The sequence below is a fragment of the Neolamprologus brichardi genome, chromosome 16, assembly GCF_056152115.1.
Source record: "Neolamprologus brichardi isolate AB-2024 chromosome 16, ASM5615211v1, whole genome shotgun sequence".
NCBI classification, from domain to species: domain Eukaryota; kingdom Metazoa; phylum Chordata; class Actinopteri; order Cichliformes; family Cichlidae; genus Neolamprologus; species Neolamprologus brichardi.
The window spans coordinates 19,491,253-19,516,173 of record NC_142119.1 but is presented as its reverse complement, the minus strand read 5'-3'; the positions used below and the strand labels follow the sequence as shown (position 1 = coordinate 19,516,173).

Sequence of the window (24,921 nt, the reverse complement as noted above, 5' to 3'; positions counted from 1 at the left end):
GAACATTCTGTAAAGTTAGAGTGTGCAAAATATCACAGCTAGATGTCAGATGTTTGCAGACTGCAGTAAATTGAATACGTTTTCTTACCCCCAGCAAATTCAAGTGCATACCACTAGCTATAGAGGCTGCTGTAGGACAAACAACTCTGGCCGCCATTCATCTGTTGTTAGTGTAGGCCAGGGATGGGGAACTGCAGGTTTTAGATGTATCCTCGATCCAACACAGCTGATTTAAATGGCTAAATTAACCTCCCCAACATGTCCTAAAGTTCTCCAGAGGCCTGGTAATGAACTAATCATTTGATTCAGGTGTATTGACCCAGGTTGATATCTAAAACCTGCAGGACACCAGCCCTCAAAGCCTGGAGTTTCCCCACCCCTGGTGTAGGCTATCAATCTACTGTTCATCCCAAATGTCATATGTCCACAACTGTTTATTCTGGAGGAGGCTGTAAAATTTTGTGAAAGGAGTCCGATACGAATTGACAACTCAGTGAAGCTCAGCTCTGTCCAATGACAGCGATACTGCTGCAGTATCTATAAGAGCTGCTGTTCTTGATAATGTTAGCGGCTGTTAGCTGACGTTAGTGAAACCTTCTTTGAAGAGAATCAAACATTGCTTGACACTTATATGATACGAGAATATAATCCCACTGTTTATCAGAGGAAAAGTGTGATTTTCATGATACTGAAGCCTACGATTAGCTGGTATAATGTTAGCTTATAACCAGCTGGTATTGCTGTTTAGCCAACTTGTGTGCTTTTTGGAGTCCCATGACTAATCTGCTGAAAACAGGTAGTTGTTGCATAACACACATAAGCATAACAGGTAGTTATGCTTATGTGTGTTAGAGCCCTGGCTTCAGTTTAGGAGATGAGGCTTGAGGTGAGAGAGAAGTGGATGACGGACACGTTGTCTCTTTGCAATTTTGCTTCTTTTGTGATAAGGATGAGATGATAAAACAGATGATGAAACATTGGTATGATGCTTTATATCTTGAGCCTAAAGGTGAAGATACAAATTAAAACTTCTCTTTCATTTCTGGTGTACTACATATGTGGCCGGTTTCTAATCACATATACAAAACTAAATTAGGTTCAATAGAGATGTACATCTCGGCCACTGCATTTAAGATGGCAGGGCAACATGGTGGATTCCATAAACTGGCACCTGTTCCTATATATTTTCTAAGTTTAAGTTTATGAGAATACATCAGTTTGTTGGAAGTTGTACTAACACAGTAATAAATGTATATTTATGAGTACAACATACTTTTTATCTATTAAATAAATACAAAAAAAATCCGATTGTACCTTTAAGGAAATAAGCTATTTCTGTTGCGTTTACTGAGACTTTCTTCCTTAACATTTTCATCCAAGGATCACGCTGAACCACTGAGAGGGCCCTAAGCACTCCGGTGATCAGATCACCCAACACACAACATTAACAAGTGAGAACGAAATATTTTAAATAGAAAATTTACTCCTGAGAAAATTTCAATAAAAAGGAACTGAGGAAGAAAAGGGGGGAACTAGAGTTCTTTCCTGTTATTGTTGAGTCTTTATTTCTAGCTTGAAGAGAGGGTCTCAAGGTCACAGTGGTTGAAAATGTGCGCTTAGTGGTTTAAAAGAGAGAAAAGGGTGATTGGCTGAGATTGGCAAAGGATAATAGGTGAGGATTGAGGAAGCCCCCGAGGCTAATCTATCATTAGCATTCTAAAGGAACTACTGGGGCTTGGAGACAAACGCACAAAACACAACAACATTTGCCTGACTGACACAAGTATACATTTAGAAAAAAGAAAAACAAAAGAATGCACTTGAAAGCGAACACACATAATCCTTCATCATTATCTAACTCGGGGCTCTTAAACTTTTTGTGGCCCTCCTCAGAAGCAGAATAAATTTCATGCCCCACAGTTTTCAAATCTATCATTAGCCAATTTTTTAAAATGAAGACTGGAAAAGTCTTGGTAATTTTCCTTATAAAAATCACATTATTTCAACTGTGTTTTAACTTTTTCAAATGCGGTAAAAATTTAATGGTAACTGCTTCAAGATCCCATCTTGAGCTTTGTCATTTGAAACAATTTGTTGATCATTTATACACTAAACCTAGACAAGCGTGTTCAAAAGGCGCAGAAGTTGAAAAAACTGCTCATCCACACAACACCAAGCTATAAACGAGCATCACCAGAGATTTAAACGGGAAAAGAAAGTGCTGTAGGAGAAAGAAAAAATGGGAAGAAAAATTGAGAAACACACTTTAACACTTGAATTTTATGCCACCAGTCCATTGTACGGTAAATACAATGAGATCTGCTGCAGTAATGAGGTAAGCCAGAGCTGTATTGATCACATGCAGTGGATCAGAGGACCTCTGCCAGTCCCTCAGAGCCCACTTTATGCAGCCGAAAAACCACCAAAATCCCATCTCATTTACAATGTACATCTGTCTCTCCCACCCCTCCCTGCCTCTGCATCCATCTTGTCCTCTCGATACATTTTAGAGGTCCTCCTTCCTTTTGCACTTTTTTTCCTCATCTACTGTTGTCTCATCTTACTTTCTGCCTCCATGTATCAGCCTCCTTATTCATGTAAATCCATTTGCTGTGAGAATGAAGCTTGTCTAATGTCCTGAACACTGCTGGATTTCATGCCATTTCTTCCTGGTAACGGTAGAATAATGAAAATGTAAATAGCGTTAAGCTGGGTAGCTTAAGACAACCTCTTAATGAAGGCAGAGAGAGGGAGAGAAAGCACAAGAGTAAGAAGGAAGAAAAGAAAGAGACGTTGAGAGAGAAAGTGCAGACATTTTTAGCTTCAAAAGAGTCCTGTCGTCACTGGCTACAACATCACATGCAGCAAATCACTGAGGCGTGTGTATGGGAACCAGCTAGAAAAGGGACACTATAGGAATTCAAGATATGTGGTAAGAGTTGCCACCACATAAAGCCTTTCAAAGTGTATCCTTTCAACCTTTCTACTGGTATACGCCACACACTATTCAACCTTTTTCTCATGTCTGCTTCTTTAGGCTTTCCCTTCGGTTGCCCGTCGACCTCAAGAGAAAAATCCCAGCCTGTAATCTGAGGAGACGTTAATCAAGCTTTCGTGTTTGTCTCCCTCTGATACGGCTATCTATAAGAGGGATAAACCTAATAGTTTGTGAGAATTGATGATATCAATATTCCCTCTGCCTTAGCGCTCACATTGCTTTTTACACATGCGCAAGTGAGGGAGAGGCAGTTATGTAAGAAGGGACACAAGAGGGCTTCCCTTGAGCTTTAGATATATTGAGAGAAAAGGAAGAGCAAAACAGAGGAGCGCTGTATGTGAACAGAGGAAAAATACCAGAAACTGGGCAGAGGTGCACAAAGTTGACCTCACGTGCTGCTGATGAAAAGATTAAGTTAGGGAAACAAAGTGGGGGGACTGAATAAACCAGAATAATTAGCTGTTTCAAAGAGTGATTACATGAGAGAGTGAGGAACATTTTTAACAATAGAGGCATAGAAAAGAGTGCAAAATATGAGATGACTCAACTGAAAGAGGGCTTTTGCTTTTGTTTCATAAGTACCTTTTGGCTGTCACCTTTCTAAATGTCCTGCACCTCTTTATAGATTGTAGATCTACTTAGACCACAAAACAGCATGTGCGTCCTTGCTATCCCGCTCAACCTTGGGATAACTCTGCATTAGCACATCAGGCTGTTAAGTCAATCCCAGAGCTACTAAGCCAAACAGACCATTGGCTTGATCTTTGATTGTAAAAGCCTGCCAGGCTGGCAAGTTAATCCCGGAGCGTAGAAGGCCAATCAAGTTGTCAGGCCAGGCTCACCGTCAATAACACATTTAGGTCAAACAAAAAAGGCGTGGAGCAGGCCTGAGCTTCTAAAGACATACCTCCATCACATCAGTTAAATGTCAAACAGTCCAAGTATAGCTTATATGTATACATATGTGCAAAAAAAGGATGCTGTTAAAAGTATAAAATCAATAAAGGATTGGGGGTTTTGTTGGATAACTTGTTCTGCCTGCCTTTTTTTATTGATCGCCAAGTGAACTCAGGCACTTGACAATGTGAAGCAGTAGAAAGGTTATTGTGCAGTCACCAGAACCACCCACATCTGCAGTGGCACAGAAAAATGAACTCCCAACACAACAACTAGACAGTAAGAGAAGAAGGAAAAAAGCGGCAAAGATCGAGGGAGGTGACGTGGCAACAAGAGTGGAGTGAAAGAGAGAGAAATGCGGAAAACAGTGAAAGAAATAAAGAATGATGGAAAGAAAAAGAGAAAGAAAGAGACAGGCTGACATTGAGACAGCACTATTTACGGTAGATTAGTTGTTATGGTGATAGGGAACGGAAGGGATGTAGTTGTCAGGGTGATGGGGCTGCACTGGGCTACTAATGATATGTAAAAATAACTGTGCTTAGAAATCACCCTACCTTTGAAAAAAAACATACTTGCACACACATTCACACACAAACTCTCAGATTCTCAGATGAATATGCACAAAGCAGTTTGTTGAAGCAGGCTCCTTTCATTAGCATATGGAGACATACTCAGATTCCTCCCCCACATTCCCAGCATGGAGATCAATTTTTTGTAGGTTTTTGCTTAATGAGGGATGGTAGAAAGATACATACCAACACTGGGAATGTAAATGTTTAGTTCTGTGTGTGACTGCTGTAGTTCTGTTCTTCTAAAGGTCTAATAACAGAGTCTGAGTGTGTATAATTTCTTTGCGGAAGGACATAGAAGTGCAGGTAATTGTAATTTAAATGGCCTCAAGGGTTTTCTAGAACGGTGGTCTTTGTAGCTTTTACCGCCTGCAATGTAAGCTCTGGGCTTTCCAAAGCATCTGATGTAATCACTGTCAAATAATAATCAAACGCACCTCAGTGGCATGTGCCAAATAATATTTTCAATTATGTCAACAACTGTTTTGCTCACTGGTGAATGCAGTTAACTGCATTTAGTAGTTGGTACTTCATATTTTGAAAGAAATGTAATAGTTTTTAACATGGGAGAGACACAAACCCAGCCGCAGGGAGTCACAAGCTAGTGTACTGCTAGTGCTGGTCCCAAGCCTGGATAAATGGGAGGGTTGCATCAGGAGGGGCATCAGACATGCAGATCCATCCGCTGTGGTGACCACTTGGGAAATAAGTGAGCAAGTGAAAGCAGTATAGCACAAAGCACCTTAAGAAAGCTTATATCCTCACCTGCTGACAGTAACAACAAGAATTTAATGAAACAGCTGCAAGAAAAAGTGTGATCTTCACAATTGTGAACCGTGCTATTATGAGGATCTTCTCAAAAAAAAAAAGTTTTTGTGCAAGCAAAAAAATTGTGAACAAATGAAGGAGACTCAGTTGCCTTTTTATCCACCTTGAGTGCACAACCAGCAAAGATCACTCCAACAGGAAAGTGGATAATAACAGGGTCTCCCTCACACTGGCTAATGTTAATGCTCATAACTTGACTATTAGGTCAACTGCAATTTTGGACATGGCAGGCTGCTATCCAAAAAGAACGTAGCTGCCTTTCTGCAGTTTACTGAGGTTATATGTACAAATCAGCAGGCTGTTGAAAAGATGTTTTGTGGACAGAGACCAAAATCTTTTTCTTTTTTTAAGTTAAAGTACAAGCACTACATTTGGAGGAAGTAAAATATTGCAATCCACCAGAATAAACTTATCCCAGTTATGAAACATGATGGTGGAAGTGTTACAGTTTGGCCCTGTTTTGCTGCATCTGGGCCAGGGTGGTTTGTCATTATTGATGGAGTAATGAATTTTGCATTATACCAGGGATTTATAAATCAAAACGTTGGGGTATTTGTTTGAAAACTAAATCTAAAGAAAAAAGTGGGTCATGCAGCAAGACAAGAACCAACACATAACTGATTAGACAGAAAATAAAGCTAATGCTGTGGAATGGCCCAGTGAACATCCTCAGCTTCATTAAAAATGTTTTGGAAGGACACGAGAATTGAAGCTGTCCTGAACAGATGAATGACCCCAGGCGATATTAATGAATGAGCGACAGTTACCAAAAATGTTAGCTGTAGCAAATAGGGGTGCGCGCTTTTTCTTGAATTCATTTGCAACAACCAGGTATACAACAGTATCTGGTGTTTAAAAACACAATTCCCTGTTTTTATCTTAGTAATTTGTGCAATGAGAAGTTTCAATAAGATAAACTGCCCCAGATTATGCTTCACTCGGCAAATTTTTTGCAAATATACATTTGCGATTTTATAAATTGTGGCATTTGTACTTCAATAAACAATGTGAATTACTAACTTAATAGCTGTGTCCAATGTTGTAGAAGCACTAATACACTCATAACTAATTTAGGGAATTTCAAACCCACCATGAAAACCTTTAATTTGCTCATGTACAACAGCCACTCAAGGTTCTGAGAAATTACATATCACAACTTAAAGAGAGCAAAGTGCTGCTATATCACAGCTATCTAATTCAAACTTAACTGCTCTGGTGCCAATCAAAGTGTCTAGTGGTACTTATCCTTTGCCAGCACTTGATTACCTGGCAGATTATTACTGTAGTAGATCTAAACACACTCATTTACACATACGCACACAGTAACAGCACTGCATATGTTGAATATTATATTATTTACTTGTGTCACTAACATGAAAGATTCTCCAGCATAATTGCTTCAGTGTCAGTGGAGGCCAGCATGCACACGTATTACTCTGTGCATCTCTAATCACGTGTTCACATTGGAGTAAACTTCCTTCACAACGCATTGCAGTGCCACCAAAATAGACACACAAATCACATGTGGCATCACACAAACACACCCACATACACATACATGAAATGTGCTTGAGTAGACATCAAGTAAAGGGAATAATTTCCCTTTTGAATGAATAACTTTGAATAGATATAGAGGGAATTTACCCCTAAAGCAACCATGCTGTTTTAGCAAATAAAACGACTGAGTGGAGTTATTTATGACCCCATTACATTTAATACAGCCATTCTTATTTATTGGCACCATTTGTGTTTAGCATATATGTTTTCCTTTTTCTACAAGAGATTTCTGACACATATTCTCATGTAGTAATTGTGTTTTTAAAAAGATTTTTACACAAAAGGAGATAAAACAAAAATCATACAAAAAAAATGACATTTATTTAGAAAATCTGTTTCTGTTCCTACTTCCTACAAAAACAAACTTTATTTGTTTCAATTATACAAGAAAAAAAGAACTAAGATAATACATAGTGAGGTTTGAGTGAATTAACTGGTGACACCATTGTACTTTTTACAATTACATCATCATAATCAGGCTTTAATCCTTTTTTAACTTCAGTGTTACTTTTTAAAATAGAAGTTTATTTTGTGCTGGTATTATCTGATGTGAAGCGACTTGTGATTTGAATCTTGAAACACTCTTTCTAAATGAATCTACTTTCTTCTTACTTACAGGTTGAAGACCTACTGAATAAAAGGTACTTAAGTGAAGTGAAACCAAATACCTAGCTCTTGACAAAACACTTAGACACAAGAAGAGAAAAGGGCAACCAGAATTCATGGGGTGACAATGAAATTTGTCAACTTGTAGTTACGACGGGCCATATGACACACACTAACAGGAGCAAAGAATACTACTGACTGACATGTGAACCAATGGGAAATAAACAAGTCGGCTGTCTATGTCCACTTGCGACCAAATGTCAGACCGGAAAGTGATGGGTGACAAGGAAATCACTTTTTACATGCACGACTGTGTATGACTAAAAACATTCAGAAGTCGTCCTTAGTTTTCTGAAAGCCTCTTGTCTCCACACAGCCGAGCACTGATGGCTTACATCAAGGGCAAAACCTAAAACGCATTTCCAATTTCACTGATGATACAATCAACCGCTCTTTCTGTTTTAGTGTAGTAAGTAAAAATAATTGTGTAGTCAAATTCAATTTTTTTCCTCCCCATAAAAATATGACATTATGGCTCGGGTGCCAGCATGTTGTCCTATCCTAAGGCTATGCAGCTTTTATAAACTAAGCAAAGAAAACAGGCTTCCTATCTGCACAATGCACCATCCAGGGCAGTCTGGCTTTCCACAAGAAAGCCATTTAATCTCCAGTAGTCTGCATGTGATCAATCTCCTAGCACAGTGTTACTGCAGCGCAGGCCATTCCTCATCATTTAGAGAGAGAGGTATTGACCAGGCCAAGACAGCCTCCGTAGTGCATCTGCATGTTGTGAGCCAACAGGAAACAATAAAAAAAAAAATTTCCACGGTATACATTATGTGTTTTTCTCTTCTCCATTATGTGCATTATGTATATTCACGAAATGAGAATGTTTGAGTATGACAAAGAAGCAAAAACAGCTGGTTAACAAAACCATATATTTACAAATGCTCACACATCTTCCAGTTTGTCGGCTTGCTTTTGTATTAATGTCTTGTGGGTTAATGCAGTCGGCTGTATTTTCTGTTTATCATCAATACATCCTTAGTTCGACATTCCTGCTTAGTGGCTCACACCAGGGAAATGCACCGAGAACGAGCACAGCATTGTTAATGAGCATCAAGTGCAACTGGCTGAGCACGCTGATGCAAAGAAAGGGAGCCTGAAACTAGTTTTGAGTTGGTAACATCTCTTTAGACCCATTAAATTAAAGGTTTAGACTGCTCAGTTGCTAAACTCGGCTGCAGACATATATTACTGTGTACGGATGTCAAAGTGGACAGCTGATCTTCCAGCCCTAGAAATGAGAGGAATGAATGTTCAATACAAGCATCCAGGAAGCCTCTGGGGTATGAGACAGGCATGACAAGTAGAGACAAGGTTTCACTACATCTTATTTGTGTACGTCATTTAGCTCATCTTCTTGACAGAGGAAATGTATAGACAGGCACATTTCAGTTTTCAAGTGTCAGAGAAATTGCGGCAGTATGATTTGTGAAATGAAAGGAGAGCACCTTGACAAATAAATAAACTGACTGACAGACTGGCTGGATTGTGTATTCCTGCCCTCACACTTATCGAGTGGTTTATTCAGGCATCAACTCCACGGACTTCATCCCTCACACTGCCTCGGGGCCATGTCAGATTTACAGTTATCCATGACGTTCTCTTATCAGGGATTTGGAGCAGGACTTTGCAGACTCATCTAGAATATTGGCTGTATCGTTTTTGTGTTGTTGGTTTTTTTTTTCTTTTTATCCCTGCTTCGAGACACAGCAAGAAGCCAAGGTTGGGATATCACAAGTCACATGGATAGAGTCACACAGTGCTACATGCACATACGCACATCCCTGATGTCTCCTGCTGGGATTGCTCCATAGCAATACCCCGACATATCAGAGTATGTTGACAGCGAGCCTATTGCAGTGGTTTCTGCTGTAGTCACAAGTAGCAGCACTCTCGGCTGGTCCATGAAAGTCTTATTTGTACTGACAAAGACATCAGGTATGCAATAATGTTCATTCTGTGAAGTCACAATCCACCGTTTTCTCCCTTACTGTTTAGAGCAATTTTAGATTTCTTTACATTTCTTTAATGTTTGATTTAATGATAAAAACAATCATCATTATGTGCTTTTCAATAGCAAGAGAGATTAAATACCATTTTCACTCCATAATCAACCTTTAAAAAGCTTATACTGTCTTTTAGTATCTATTTTTGGCTTTGTTTTGCTTCATTCACAGCTCCTCTGTGTCTCGCTTAAAACTGAAAAGTATTTTGTTTACTTGGATTACATGCTTTCATGATTGAAACAAAAAGTACCAACATTACACAATCAGGATGATAAGAGCTTTTCTTAATGTGCTGATAGCAAACAATATTTCTAATGTTTGGTAGTAAAACGTTTTGAATGCTTTTGAAGAGCTTTTAATGTGAACACACTGTAATCAGTGTATTTAAATCGAAAGGAAATATTGAAAGAACTCTTTCTATTTACATACTTGTGTATATGCATCTTATAATATTTAGACAATTTACATGCTATTTGTATGATTGTGACCTCTATCATGCATGATTTGGACATGTCAAGTCATACACTTTGATTAAAGGACTTTCCATTCACATGCATACTTTGAAGTAAGTACCCATTTACATACTGCACTAAGTCACACTAACACACACACACATATATAATGGAAGATGGTGCTTTTACTGAGTTAAGTGGAAGAAACTGAGATGATACCATTCCTGTATTTAGTCGAGTGCAGAGTGTTGTTTTTTACTCCAGCATGTTCATTCATCCCTGCCCGCTGTATTTAAAAGCCATTATTTCGGCTAACAGACCGGTCAGCAGGCCTTGGATGTGTTTAGAGATGTGTATTGTCTGTCTCTCTCATGACATTTGGAGTGTATAAATGGACAGTGTGTTCAAACAGCATATTATTTTGTGTCTCTGTATGGGACAGCAGAGGCAGCATAGGGTGTGATGATGCAGAGATGCAGCTGTGAGCAATTCCTAATCAGAGCTTTTGTCTGTTTATGGCTGACTCAGGGGCAAAAGATAACGCAAACTGTGCCCTGTAGGATGATACATTACGTTCCTCCTTTGATTGGGTGACACTGATTGATGCATATGTAGTGCACAGTTCTCAGCACAATATTTTTTTGTGTTCCTTTAGCAATTTGGGCAGTTTTAAGTCTTAAAATGTGATGAAAAGAATATGGTGAAATTTAGCTAATCAACTACCTTGTGTTCTTATACGGGTGAGTTGTCAGGTTGGTGACTTAGTAACAGGGACAGACTGAAATAATTATTTAGGCCAGGATTATTTTCCATTTTGGCCTCATTGGGAAGAAAAGATTTACAGATTACAAGTACTTTGAAATATCTCATCAAAAACCAACTAGCAATACAGTGGGGAATAAATCAATTTTATTTAATTGAATTTTATTCACATAGCACCAAATCACAACAACAGTTGCCCCAAGGTGTTTTATATTGTAAGGTAAAGACCTACAAGAAAACAGCAACAATCATATGACCCCTATGAGCAAGCAGTTTGGCGACAGTGGGAAGGAAAAACTCCCTTTTAACAGGAAGAAACCTCACATGTGTAAAACACATATGAATGAAAAAAGGTTTGTGAAGAAGAAACACTCATCATGTGAAGCCCCCATCAGCCTACACATATTGCAGGACAACTAAGGGAGGATTCAGAGTCACCTGATCCAATACAATATTTTTTAGCAAAAGGGAAAGTTTTAAGCTTAATCTTAAAAGTAGAGAGGGTGTCTGTTTCCCAAAACCAAACTGGAAGCTGGTTACATAAGAAGGGCCTGAAAGAAGGGCCTGAAAGCTGAAGGCTCTGCCTCCCATTCTACTTTTGATTCCTAGAATATTTTAAAGTAAACCAGCAGTCTGAGACCAAAGTGCTGTATTGGGATGATACAGTACTATGAGGTCTTTAAGAGAAGATTAAGAGAAGATTATTAAAGACCTAGTATGTGAGGTGAAGGGTTCTAAATTTGATTCTGGATTTATCAGGGAGCCAATAAAGAGAAGCCAATATGGGGGAAAAATCCTCTCATTTTCTAGTCCCTGTCAGTACTCTTGCTGCAGCATGTTGGATCAACTGAAGGGTTTTCAAGGAGTTTTTAGGACATCCTGGTAATAAGAAATCACAATAGTCAGGCCTAGAAGCAATAAATGAATGAACTACTTTTTCTGCGTCACTCTGTGACTGAATGTTTCTTATTTTGGAGACATTGTGCAAATGGAAGAAAGCAGTCCTACATATTTGTTAAATATGTGATTTGAAGAACATATCCTGGTCAAAACAACTCCAATATTCCTCACAGTGTTACTGGAGGCCAAGGTAATGCCGTCCAGAGTAAGAATCTGATTAGATACCATATTTCTAACAGTTACTGAACTTAATTATCTGCTGGATCTTTTAAGTTTGCTCACTTTTGTTAACTGTAGTTTAATTTTAATGGAGATAGAAAAATATCAAACAACAATCCAGTAAAAAACACATTACATAAAAGTTATAAACAGGTATGTGTTTCATTGAGTGAAACAAGTATTTGATCTGTATTTGATCAGCTTGAAGCTTCAGCTCCCTCCACAGACTTTTTATAAGAAACAAGTCGGACCTGCTAGGTCACTCCATGACCCTAATGCGCTTCTTCTTTAGGCACTCCTTTGCTGCACTGGTGGTATGTTTTAGTCACTGTCATGCTGAAAGACCCATCCACGGCCCATCTTCACTGTTCTGATATTGGGAAGGAGGTCCTTGTCCAGAATTTAGCAGTATTTGGTCCAGTCCCTTGGCTCCTTAATGGTTTGAGGTCCTGTTGAAAAACAGCCCCTAAGAATAATGTTTCCACCTCCATGCTTAACTGTGATGGTGGTTTTCTTTAGGTCATATTCAGCATTTCTCCTCCTCCAAACACAGTGGGTTGAATTGATGCCAAAGAACTAATTTTCTGTTTTATCTGACCATACCACTTTCTCTGAATCTTTTAGATATTCACTGGCAAACCTATGAAGGGCCTCTACATGTGCCTTATTGAGCAGGTTTCAGTCCATTATGGTATAAACACCTTCAGGCGGCCACTCTTCAGAACCAACTAAACCAATTCGTGAGTACTGATTGTTTGAAATGTCACATCATCCTTGATAATGCCATACATACTGTCACCTTGAAAAGTGAATATTTGGAATGGTGTCCTTATGGGGTGACTGTGGTCCCAACTGCCTTCTAAGCTTCTTCCATGTAGTTTTGGGCTGACCGACCACTTTTCTCATGATCATTGAGGCACACAGCCAGTCTGTGGCTTGGTTGAAGGTGATCAAATATTTATTCACACTTTATTATGATTATTACTACTATTTCATCCAATAACATGCAAATCAATTTATAGAATGTTTCTGTAATGTCTCTGCATTAACAATGAAACTACCATAAAAATTACAGACTGTTCATTTCTTTATAAGTGAACAAACCTTCAAATTCAGCAGAGGATCAAATAATTATTTCACCCACTGTAGATCAGTCACACCAATGAGCAATATGCAAAGCAAGCCACAAAAAACAATTAGCCCACAATAAGAAGAGAATAACAGGGGACAGTGCACCCAGAGTGAGTTGAGTGGATTCTGAGATGTCTGCTGGCTCATTCCTGCTTGCTATATTATTGCTGATTAGATTGACTGTGGGCACAGGAGGGCAAAATCCCAAAAATGACGATATGCTCAGACATCTTACTCTGACATTTTCTAATCTTGTCAGACATATCGAGTCAGAAAATATTAATTTCTTTTGTGTTATGATTTAGTAAAACTGGGCTCAGTGAAGTAGATGGCCATGCTGACCTGGAGCCAATACAGACCAATGCAAAATTAGCATTAAATACAGGAATGAAGACCATGTTAATTGGAATTTCACATCTAACAAGTCATCTAGTTCCCTTAGTAAATCTATGATTAAAGTCAAAATTATAATTATGACTCACTTAATTTCCTCCCATTTACCTGTTTTGAATCAACCCAGCAGCCTGTTTTTGACTAAGAAATATTGATAGACAATAACCAAAGACCTCAAATGTTGGCTTTCATGTATAGTAATAGAATTATTGGACAAAGTCACTGAAAAGCCACATGGACTGCAATGCTTGTGAAAATATTATGAATTCAACATTAATTTTGAACTGGATGTTGGTTGTATTCAAAGTGTAACCTTTGTAGCATTTAGCATTGCTAATATAAATAATTTGCAAATCAGGAAGACCTGTCTGTCCTTCTTTATCCCACAAAGCGCATGTACACTTTCAGGTAGCCACTCTTCAGAACCAACTGAACCAATTCCTGAGTCCCCATTGTTTGAAATGTCACGTCATCCTTGATAATGTCATACCTATACCTCATAACTATATTGTCACCCTGAAAAGTGAATATTTGGAAGGATATTACTTTGGAAGAGAGCAAGCATGTTTGAAAACACTTAGGAAACATTATATGTCCAGGGCCCAAAACTGAAGAGGTTCATTTGGTTTATTTGGCCAACTTCAACCGCTGCCCATTCATCCTCAGCCTCTCAGTTTCCTCAGTTGTCATTTTCTTGACCGTTTGCTGCTGCAACTCTGATTCAGTCCAGTGGACAGTGCAGTGCCACAAGGTCTTTGAGAGAATCAACAGAGAAATGTCTAAATTAGCATTTTGTTTTCAGTCCATACGTGCCCAAAATTCACACAGTGCAAACTACTTTGGATGCTCCCTGGATAGATAATGCTAGATAGTGATCATCTCACTACACAAAGTATATTGTTTCACCAGCGAGGATGTGTAAATGGTAAAAACCGCCCAACAACATAACAACATTAAGTCCACTAGAAATATCTGAAGTGACACTGTGGATCAAAAGGAATTAAACATCCCACTTTATTGTTTTCTAGTAGAAAACAGTGGGTTAGATCATTTTCACCAAATACAGACAGTATTTTCTTTCTCTAAAAATACATACAATATGGCCAATAAACCAGTAACTTGGTATTTTCCTATAAAATAGATGTATATAAGATGTCTACTTGATGTCAACCGTATGGATAAATTTTTGGATCCATTTTACCTGTACAGTGTTTGTAATAAATCAAGGAATAAATTGCATATTCCTATGGGATGCTTCCATGGTCCAAAATGTTAAATTAAGAACTGTTTTGCATGACAACAACCTTTAAAAAAAGAGCCACTTTATATGCTTGAGAAGTCTAATTAAAGGAAAAAGATATAGTTGAATATAGCTTTAATAGAAAACTGATCACCAATGTAACAATTCTATTTTTCTAATTACTTAATCCGTCTATCCTTTCAGCAATACTCAGACACCATGGGTAATGTTGACTATCCCCATTCTCTTACTTTACTTTTACACAGTTTAACAATGTATTGTGTTGCAGTGTGCAGACTAAGAGGTTTGTTGATCTGTCTATAAATTTGTTATCCGCGGAGATGCAAACTGATAATTGGGTTTGTAAGAAGACTAAGACCCCAGTTAAACAGTCCCTGTCTTCTCTGATTAAAGTCTGGATCTTTATGGGCCGATCTGTGGCCAGGAAACTGAGGCGGGCCTGTTTAGATCAGACTAGGCCAGGTCAGACCAAGACAGAGACAACTGGAGCTTGATGGACAGCTTGTTTCTGTCACCAGTATTGACTCTCAGGCAGAGTCAGCATTACTCTGGTCATTCCAGTGCAAAATAACACCTAGGTGAGCACAATGCCTGGAGTAACAAACCCTCATTTGCAGGAGCACAGCATGTGCCGGTCAAAAAAATAAGATCTGTGTATAAACAGCTCATACTTGCTTCCACATGTTAGTTATTGATTTGGGGTAGACTATTGTTTTTGGTTGGGGAGTTTGGTTTGTGTGGTGTGCACACCACACAAACCAAAAACAATAGTCTACCCCAATTGATATATAATTCTTCTGAGCTTGAAGGGTCATTAAAAGCATGAGTAGTACCAAGTGTGTCATAAAGAGCGAGGGAAAAAGAGACAAATACAGCTTTCAGACCTTTGGGAAACTCATTATTCTGGGAAATGCAGGCTTCACATTGAATAATTATAGGATTTTGGGGAACGCTGGGAATGACACCCAGACATTGGGAGGGAAAAATCAATTGTATTGTTGCTTCATACAGTATCTCTTGAGGGCTAATCAAGCCCTCAGAACTGATTCTAACCCGAAACTATTCAAGGTTGTGGAGTCAAATTCTTCTTTCTGTAACCCTATGAAAACAATAGAGTTTTCCCATCGGAAAGAGAATGCCCCACAAACAATTCATTAGAAGAGTAGCCCAAGCTTTTCTTTCTTTGTCTCAAAGTTTATCTTCCAAAATTTCTGTTTCGGACTGGTTTGGAAAACCCAGTTCAGGGATGGTGATTTGTTAATTTGAGAGCAGCCATGGAAGCGTGTGCTCAGTCTCTTTATCTCCAGCCCAAGAAGATAAATATCCCAAACCTCTGAGCCAGAAAACAATCACCTATCATGTGGCTTTATCTGCAAATTAATCTTCTGTACCACTACATTTCATCTTTAACCTCAATTCCCTTCAGCTTGTCAGCAGCCAGTGATCAAAGCTGAAGGTGCAGGAAAATACATTTTTCAATTAAACCATTTTTGAGTTGAATTTTCTTCGGACAAAATCAATTATTCAAAATAAAAGAATAAATAAATAGGTAAGTAAAAAGATTAATTTTTCAGCACCATTTTCCATTTAGAAAAACAGATGCAAAAACAACAGAATTTTGCTCAGGGTAAATAATGAATGGAATGTTAATTTCATGCAAGCAACTACACTAATATTATCCTTACAAACTTGCAGCAATGAGTTATTTACTCTTTTTCATTATTCTTTTTGAACACAAATAAAAAAGGCATTATTTATTGATGGATTTACCATCAAAATTCAGTACTGCTGGATGTTCCATTAGTTTGTGTGAGACAGAGAAAAAAATGGAGCTAAAATGACAGTGTCCGTTTTGTGAGCTTGATTTTCCCCATGACTTAATTGATAATCTTTTTATAATCTTTCAGGCTTCCCTTTGAGCTGCTGGCAGAGAGGCGAGCGCAGTCTTTCAAAAAGGCTAGCTTACCTTCATTTTGTCAGTCAGACGTCTTTGACCCCACACTTGAGAGGTAATATTGAGTTTACCGCCATCAATAATTGACCGAAGGACCCAGAGGAATACGCGATTGACCGGATGTGTTATCCTGACCCTGATCTATGCCAAAATCCTCCACAGACCAAATCATACAAACACACAGGTACTAGTATATGTGGATAGGGTCATACAAAACGGACACACAAGCAAAAACATGGAGTCAAGCAATTTCAACTTAGTCACTCACTGACTGACTGTACTCTAAGCATAACACAGAGAACTCGTTATAATCTTATTTGTAATTATGTACAAGACAGAAAAATGATTGATAATAATAACACAGAATAAATATTTGTTGTGCACTTACAAAACTGATTAAAGGATCAAATTGATGACTGAAATTCATTTACCCTACTGTCTAACATTCATTTTTTAAACAACATTTAAACAATGGCTTTGTGGGCGTGGTTTATCCAGTCAAAGATGAACGGTGGAACACATCACTAGCAATGCATAAGTGCTCTCACCTTGACCTACAAAGTATACTTTGAATGTCTGAGACACTGGCTGTATTTTGAATAGACTATTTTATTATCATTTTCATACTCATTTGCATGTAAGTAAGGTCACCACTTGTACGAGGCCAAGCACCACTTTTACATGTTATTGATCTAAAGTTCAGTGTAGCTTAATGACTGCATTTACCAATGCCTTTAATGCAACACTGCCGTAAAAGAATGTACCATTTTTATCATTTTAATTCTGCATACTCATAAAATATGCATCGTATATTTTCGAGGGGTGTTTAGAAATTTGGCAAACTTTCTAGATCTTATTTTCCCTGCCTATTTCCATCAGAGATGTTCAACAGCCATTGTGTGGGTCTGCATTGAAGTAATGCTCTCCTGTTAATTGTGGGAGTGTAGTAGTTTAGTGTCGTCTATTTAAACGGTCATGATCAGTTGTTATCACTCCCATAGATATTGCTAATAGGTACTTTTCTACTGGTAGGTTGCGACAGGGGTATTTAATAGTGGGAATCTTGTATAATGTTGAGGGTGGCAGCACATAAATGAGATGATATACAAGACACAGTGCCCTATAGTTGATTAGTTAAGTAGGTATAGTTGATACACTGGCTTTACGACACCAGTTTTACACCTAAATTATCACAATGTGTGATACAGAACTTCTGGTCAATGAGCAGGTGAAGGACAGCACCTATGCTATCCATATTAATGTGGCATTGAGCCATTTAAAGGGTTGATGACATTCAAATCCAGTTTGGGAGAACCCAGACGCTCAGTCTGAAACTTAATCAATGAGATGCATAATTCATACAAGTTAACACAATGGCACATTTAACCAACGAGCAGACACAATTTTCTTACATGACCTTCATAAATGTATTTTGATTAACTTGGATACTTTTTTCTTGTAGAATTTTAAAAATGTGAACAATCCACCAGGACACAACAGCAGTCAAGTTAAAATATTCTTACTATCAAAATGGTAAAATCATTATTTTGAATAGACTGTGCATACCTGTGCTGACACTATAACAAGTGTACTTATGTGGAGTGGTTTTTCAGTTCACAAATTTTTATTGAGTGAAATGATTCAATTCTGAGAATGGCCTAATTATGCATAGAATATAAGCAAGTTATTAGATTGTTACTGTAGCTCATGCTGGCCCGTCTGGCTAGCTAACATGTTGGTGATTAGTCAAATATGCCAAGAAGCTTCTAAAATAACTCCTTTTGCAAAAAACACACATTTGAATTCTAATCAGGATTTTACTTGGTATCACTCACAGCAATGTGGTTTGAATAGTAAAGATTGCATCCTGTTTTTATTCTTATTATTTTTTCTTCATATTAGTAGGTTAGTGTTTTTGCATTCTGTGTCACTGACAATACCTGTAACTGGATATTAAAGCATATATACTCATTGATAAGTTGCCCTTTCACTCCAGGGAGTGTGCTTTCCTATAAATATAGAAGCTAAAGGTCATGTTTTAAATCTTCAGACATGCCTGCATGGCTGCAGTACATCCACACAGAGGTAAAAAGAAGCACACAAAGACCAACAGATTACAGTTCCTAGCGGACATGCACACAGACAGCTGTGGCACCACCGTCATGGTGTTCATGCTATACTAAGAAGCATTTCATACTTTCACAGTAGGTCAGAGAAAGAACCAATGAATTTCTTCTTCTCTCAAATCCTAAAGATTCATTCACTGAATCTTTGCATAAGTAGCATAGATATGAAACAAATGTGTTTCTGGATTCAAGCAAGTATTAATGTTAGATTACTAGCTACAATAGAAAAGTATTTTGTTTAATGTAGAAATGACATCAAATAAATGTTTGAAAGGATTTTCTGACCATCACCAACACCGCCAACAAGCTCTACATTGAGTGTTGAGTGTCAGCTGTTTTCCTTACACCCCAGACTTCATGTCATGAAAAGTTTCTACTTTCAGTCTTTTTGCTCTTTATTTTCTTTTTTGACCTTTGAATTTCCTCAAAATTGATGTTCAATTTGCTGGCATTTAGAGCCATAATGAGTTTCATATTAACCCTTGGTGACCCAGTCACTGAGCAGTTGGATCATTTGGAAGCTGTCATTCTTTTTTTTATTGAGGTAGATCTTGCTAATTCTCCATTATGCTATAAATCTGTGTGTCAAGTCACATACTCCTCACTAGGGCTGCCACGATTAGTCAACTAGTCACGATTACGTCGACGATTGTCGACGACTGATTTAATAGTCGACGCGTCGTTTGAAGCTTTGTAAGATCACAAAAGACGCAGGAATAAGTAGTAGGATTTAAGAGTGTAATAACGGACTGAAACAGAAGATGGCAGCACTGCATGTACAAGGATGCCAGCTGCCGTTAAACCCCGAAGAAGAAGAAGCTGTGTCCCAGAATTCATAGCGCAGCCCAGCTCAGTTTCCAACAATGGCGGCAGCTAGTTAGTGTTAATATTACTCTTATTATTCTTTCTGGGTCACAAAATAAACGTTTAACACTGTATAAACCTCAAATATCTGCTCAGTTTATCAAGACACCACATATTTTCAAAAGCGCCCCGACGTTTTCGGAGACGTCTGTTACCCACTAGCTCGATAGCTAGCCGGGGGCAAGGCTCACTAGAGCCGTGAGAACACCGGACTCCCAGCAAATCGTTTTCAAACCCACCGCCGTCTTTCGCTGCTCAGGTTAAACATATATAAGTCACTTAGATAACTTAAAAATGTTATTGTTTGGCCTTTTTTTATTATTTTATTTGTTCCTGAGTAAATCGGTTTGGCTGAGATTAAAGTCATAGTTTTTACACAGCTGAATAAACGTCAAGCAGACAACTGATTATCAGAAGTGTGAGATACTCGAGAATATACTCCGGTGTCCCGTTATATTTTAGATAGCAAGGACTTTATTAAACTTCACCGAAACAATCTGCAAATTTCATTAAAATTTAACAAACTATCATCTTGTCTTTATTTTTAGTTAGCACATACCTTAAACACTTAAAGCTGTAAGCTAATGATAGTTATGTAAGAGCAGATGCATGCTGGTGCAATAAGCTGTATGTTTTATGTCCAATGGATGATGATCTGATTAGTTGACTAATCGCAAAAATAATCGGTGACTAGTCGACTATCAAAATAATCGTGAACTGGTGAACTGCTTTCCATTGTTAGATTCTTAGCAATTACCTATCTATTACCAGTTTTTGACAACTGCAGAATTAAGTGGTGGATTATTTTCAATTATTATCAAGAAACAAATACATTTTCACAGGCTGAACACAGTCTAATAGTCATAATAACTGCAACATAAATTCTAGACTATTGATATTTAGCACCGACAGAACTTAACAAACAACTACACAAAACAATTTAATCATAAAAATTGACTATAAGTCTTCAAATTAAATCAGCCAGTGGCGCCAACCATTAATATTAGCAGTTGTAAACATTGGAGTCTACTCACACACATGCATGAAAACAGCGACACAGAGGCTGTGCATGCACATAAGAAGTAGGAGTAAAATACCTGAGCCTCTCTTAGAGACCACCTTTACACTCTTGGACAGGGTGATGTACAGCAGGATCATCAGAGGGCTGGGAGGTCTCATCTTCCCCCCGTCCTCACAGCCTAAAAAGAGCAAAGGAGGGAGAATAGGGATGGCAGGAGAGAGAGAAAGAGCCATCAGTCACTGCCATTACATGAGATCAAGTACCTCTTTGTACTACTAGACAAGAGTAAGTGTCAGTGGGGAGGGATGTTCTGCAAAAACTACAGAGAGCGCGCACACACACACTTTTGTGCAAATATTTGCACACCAACTTAAACATACTCACACACTTAGATCAACGTACCAATTTCCACATTCCCCTGGGGGGGGGGGGTACGGGGAGTCATTCTTGATTTTCTTTCGTGGTTGAAATTCAGACGACTTATCATTAAAGGGATATATTTTATGAAACACCATTCCATAAGATGCTGACAAATCAATAAAGAAATAATTACATGTGTAAGAACGACCAGTTTAATCGCCGTTTTCATTAAAAACCGAGAGGGTTGGGAGGAGGTGGGACCTTAAGGCAATTTAAAATGATCACCTTCTGACTCAAAGTGATGTAGGAAATATCCCACCTATACCCCTTATATCGACGCTTATTATATTAATTAATGGAGGTGACTCGCTCTCTACCTCTCATCTTCTTTTAGTAAATGACATAATCTAACATGTAGTAATTACCCCTTAATAGCCAAGTCCTGAAATAGTGCTGCAGTTGCTGTATAAATTTAAAAAGAAACTGTTTATTAGCTTAAAGGTTATACTCATGGCAATATTCATCTATGTAATAAATTTTTCGAGACATCAAACAAGAATCACAATTGGGAAGTAAATTAGTTACCATTTAACCTGTTAGCATCACCCAAATTGCCACTGACATGTTTAGGATTAGGATAATCTTAAGACCCCCTTTTTGCATGCCTAAATATGAATGCTTACAGAACTGTGGTAAACATGCAAGGTGCAAAATAGAGTGCATTTGCAGGGTCTCGAAATGTGTTTGTTTAGCTTCTGGCTAAAATATAATTTGACTCAAACCCCCAGCAAGCTGCTGCTGACCTGACAGCTGTTAAGAGGATGAAATTTTGGACAAGAAAGCCTTGTTTAAATTATAATGAAATTATAATTTCCTTTCAAGTATTAGGTCTAAACACCCATATAAGTTATATGCTCTCATTAGTTGTTTTGGATCACTTAGCATTAGCGGTGTAAATCATTAGCCTGGTGCTGCTCAACTTTCCTCTCAGTGCTTAAGATCAATATTGTTTTAGACCAGAAGCTTCTAAAGTGTCTCCTATTTCCATTCGTTTTAGACTTTTTAATGGCATGACATAAGATAAAACATATTTATGAACCGTTAATGAAATGTTAGTGAAATATAAAGGAGCTTATGCCTTATTTTAAGTCTAGTTCTAAGTTAGCCAGCTGCTGGCTTCTGCTTCCCTATTATTATGTCTGACTCCTGGCAAGAATGTGAAATCTAATTCCCAAAATGCTCAATTTCTTTCACGTCTAAGATTTTTATTATTTTTTTTACTCCTTGCTAGTTCCTTTACCTATGTTTTATCCAAAGGTAGACAGAAATCCCTCGTGTTGTTTCTTTTGAAGCACGGATAACAAAGGAGGGGCGAGAGTTGACTCCGTGGTGCAAAGAAACTCTTATATCTACTTGTGTAGGAGTATGTCTTTAGTACCAGATAACCAAAATTCTTTAGGACAGGATGGTAAGATTGAGCAATAGCTCGATAATGTTCCTTTCAATCAGACTGCGTAGAAATGAATAAAACAACACACACGGAACTGACCCAATGAACCTGAAATGAAAAGATAGGCTCTTTGAAGACAAAAACTAAGAGAGACAGAGCCAGGAGGGACCTTGGAATCCACAGCTAGTCACGTGCCCTGCAGATTAGCATAGCTAATGAAAGGGGCCTCTCTCAGCGTGTGTTTACACGGCACTCACAGCTCCTACTTTAAAAAAGAACTCTTTCTCTGCTCCTCAATCACATTCTGCTAGGAAACAACTCTCAGTCAATAAACACCATTATGCCAATAAAATTCCTGTGAAACACCATAGCTGATTTGCTCCTCCTTTTTTTGTTTCTTTAATGGCAATAAGCTGAAGAGTTGTGAATGTGCGTTTTTATCCTCAGCTGTAACTCTATGATGGTTTATGGTTATGTAATCACCTATCCGAAATATATCCCCAGACTATAGTTGTCTTAATGACTTTATACCTCTTTAAAGATAAACGTATTCCACAACTAATGCAGAGATACTGTTTAAGTTCAAAACCTCAAGGGAGACAAAGCTAAAAAATAAACAAAAAAGGTAAAAAACTGAAAAGTCAAGGGACCACATGCACAGAGAAAGATTTCAATACTGTCACAGCGTGGTAGTTTATTTACATACTGTACCTTTCTTTTTTCTACTCTACACTTGCTGTCTCTCTTTCGTTTTGTGTCCTCGCTGTATTTCTGCGGCCTGCGGTCATGTGATCAGCCTGGTATTCAGTGTTAAAGCATTCTGCTATATCAACTATCATGGAGGCTAAAATGAGCACCATGTAACTATAAAATGATTAGTTTAAATCTGTCCATAATTCCTGTTAATATTTTTGCTTTAAGCTCTCAATCGTTGGCATCAGGCACAAAAAAGAAAACAAAACCGTAATTAGTTGTAAAAAGTTGAGTCACTAAACAAAGTGGGGACGGGGAGCTGCCCCTCCGTTACAGCCTAATTCAACAGAACAATGTTAGTGACCCTGCTCTGAATCCCAGTCGCGTTACGCCTTCACAATCTCAGTTTGGGCCTTGCCAGCCATGACATCACCAGCCTGCTATCCTCATACACAGAGAAGGATTGTGCATTTCACATGCAGCCCCTAACAAACCATAGAAACACCCAAAACCCACCTCATTTCCTGTCACTTCTGTTTAACCCAACACAAAAGAGCTAAAAAAGGAACTTAAAAACAAGAACGGTCCACAGGACAGATTCTCAGCGTACTTTTTAGGACAGACTGATGACTGAGTGAAACTACACACATTAGACATCCGCATGTAAACTCAGTAAAGCAGCTCTTTGACTACCTTAGTGTAGACTCTATTAAATGTTTTTGCAATCCTCGACGCTTCATTCATCATTTTATGATGCTCAGTGGAAACATACACCATAACACTTTATGGTTAGTGTCCCAAAACAAAGAAAGCTTGAGTTTGACTTAAACATACAAGGTAAACATGTCTTAGCCTGACCGACTTCTTCTGAAGGTATTAAGCTATATAACATCCAGGACAAGACAAAAGCTCGAAAGGTAAATTCAAAGTGCCCAATAAAAAACGTTTCATGATTTTAAAAATTAAAAATATATAAAAGTACAGCATGTAAGTGAATCACAATATGTACTATCCATTTATTCTAATATGACACTGCTCTGTTGCTTGTATAGTTAAGAGCCAAGCTTTTTCTCTGAGGCGTCAGGAGCAGGTGTGTTTGAGGAGGCACACACAGAGGCATGGCGTGAGATCCACGCTTCAGCGATGCATGAAGCATGCACACATCATCACCCACAGTAGCACACATGCCGTTTGCCTGCTGTTTTTTTACCAGAAAATGAGGGGCATGGCCCTCCACCACCTTCTGACTCACCCCTGACAAAGTAGCAGAGGAATTTAGTGTCTGTTGCCATTGTTACGGGACTGTATCTTACGGGATAGCGGTATCTCCTCCCAAATTCAATTATCACCTCAGGCTATTGGTTGCTAACACCCCCCCCCCCCCCCCCCCCCCCATTGTTCTGTTCATGTTGTCTATGTCTGTGTTCTTCCATCAGACCTGAGTATGTTATTCTCATTTCCAATTTTTTCTTATCTCTCAAGGCAGTGCACACAAATTCACGTAATTACAGGCCAAAAACACCTTGCTGATATAGGATGAAGTTGTGCCATCTTAAGAGAGAGAAGGAAAACGCCGCCATCTTGGCATAGAAAGCCATGGATGATTGATCATGTGATTTAGAGATTTAATCTAATTTGAAGGCAGACCACGCTGTGGTCTTAGGTAAAGTACATCATAAGACGTGACTCTGACCTAAAAAGAATTTATCCGAATCTTGTTGCGTCCATGGAGTTATGGAGTTATCCCCGCTGCTTCCTTTTAGCTCTAACTTCTACATTATGTCGTCTACTGTTTCTAATATAAC

The 24,921-nt window shown here is 38.4% G+C and overlaps 1 protein-coding gene across 4 annotated transcripts in view; it reads right to left on the bottom strand.

Annotated features, from left to right (window-relative positions):
• il1rapl1a (interleukin 1 receptor accessory protein-like 1a) overlaps positions 1–24,921 on the bottom strand; it is a 163,573-nt gene that overhangs the window by 122,258 nt on the left and 16,394 nt on the right. For all 4 annotated transcript variants that reach the window (XM_087829948.1, XM_087829945.1, XM_087829947.1 and 1 more), the window contains exon 2: positions 20,690–20,791. In XM_087829948.1, coding sequence (XP_087686074.1) covers positions 20,690–20,771 — 82 coding nt within the window. In that variant the 5' untranslated portion in view covers positions 20,772–20,791. The remainder of the gene's footprint in view (positions 1–20,689; positions 20,792–24,921) is intronic.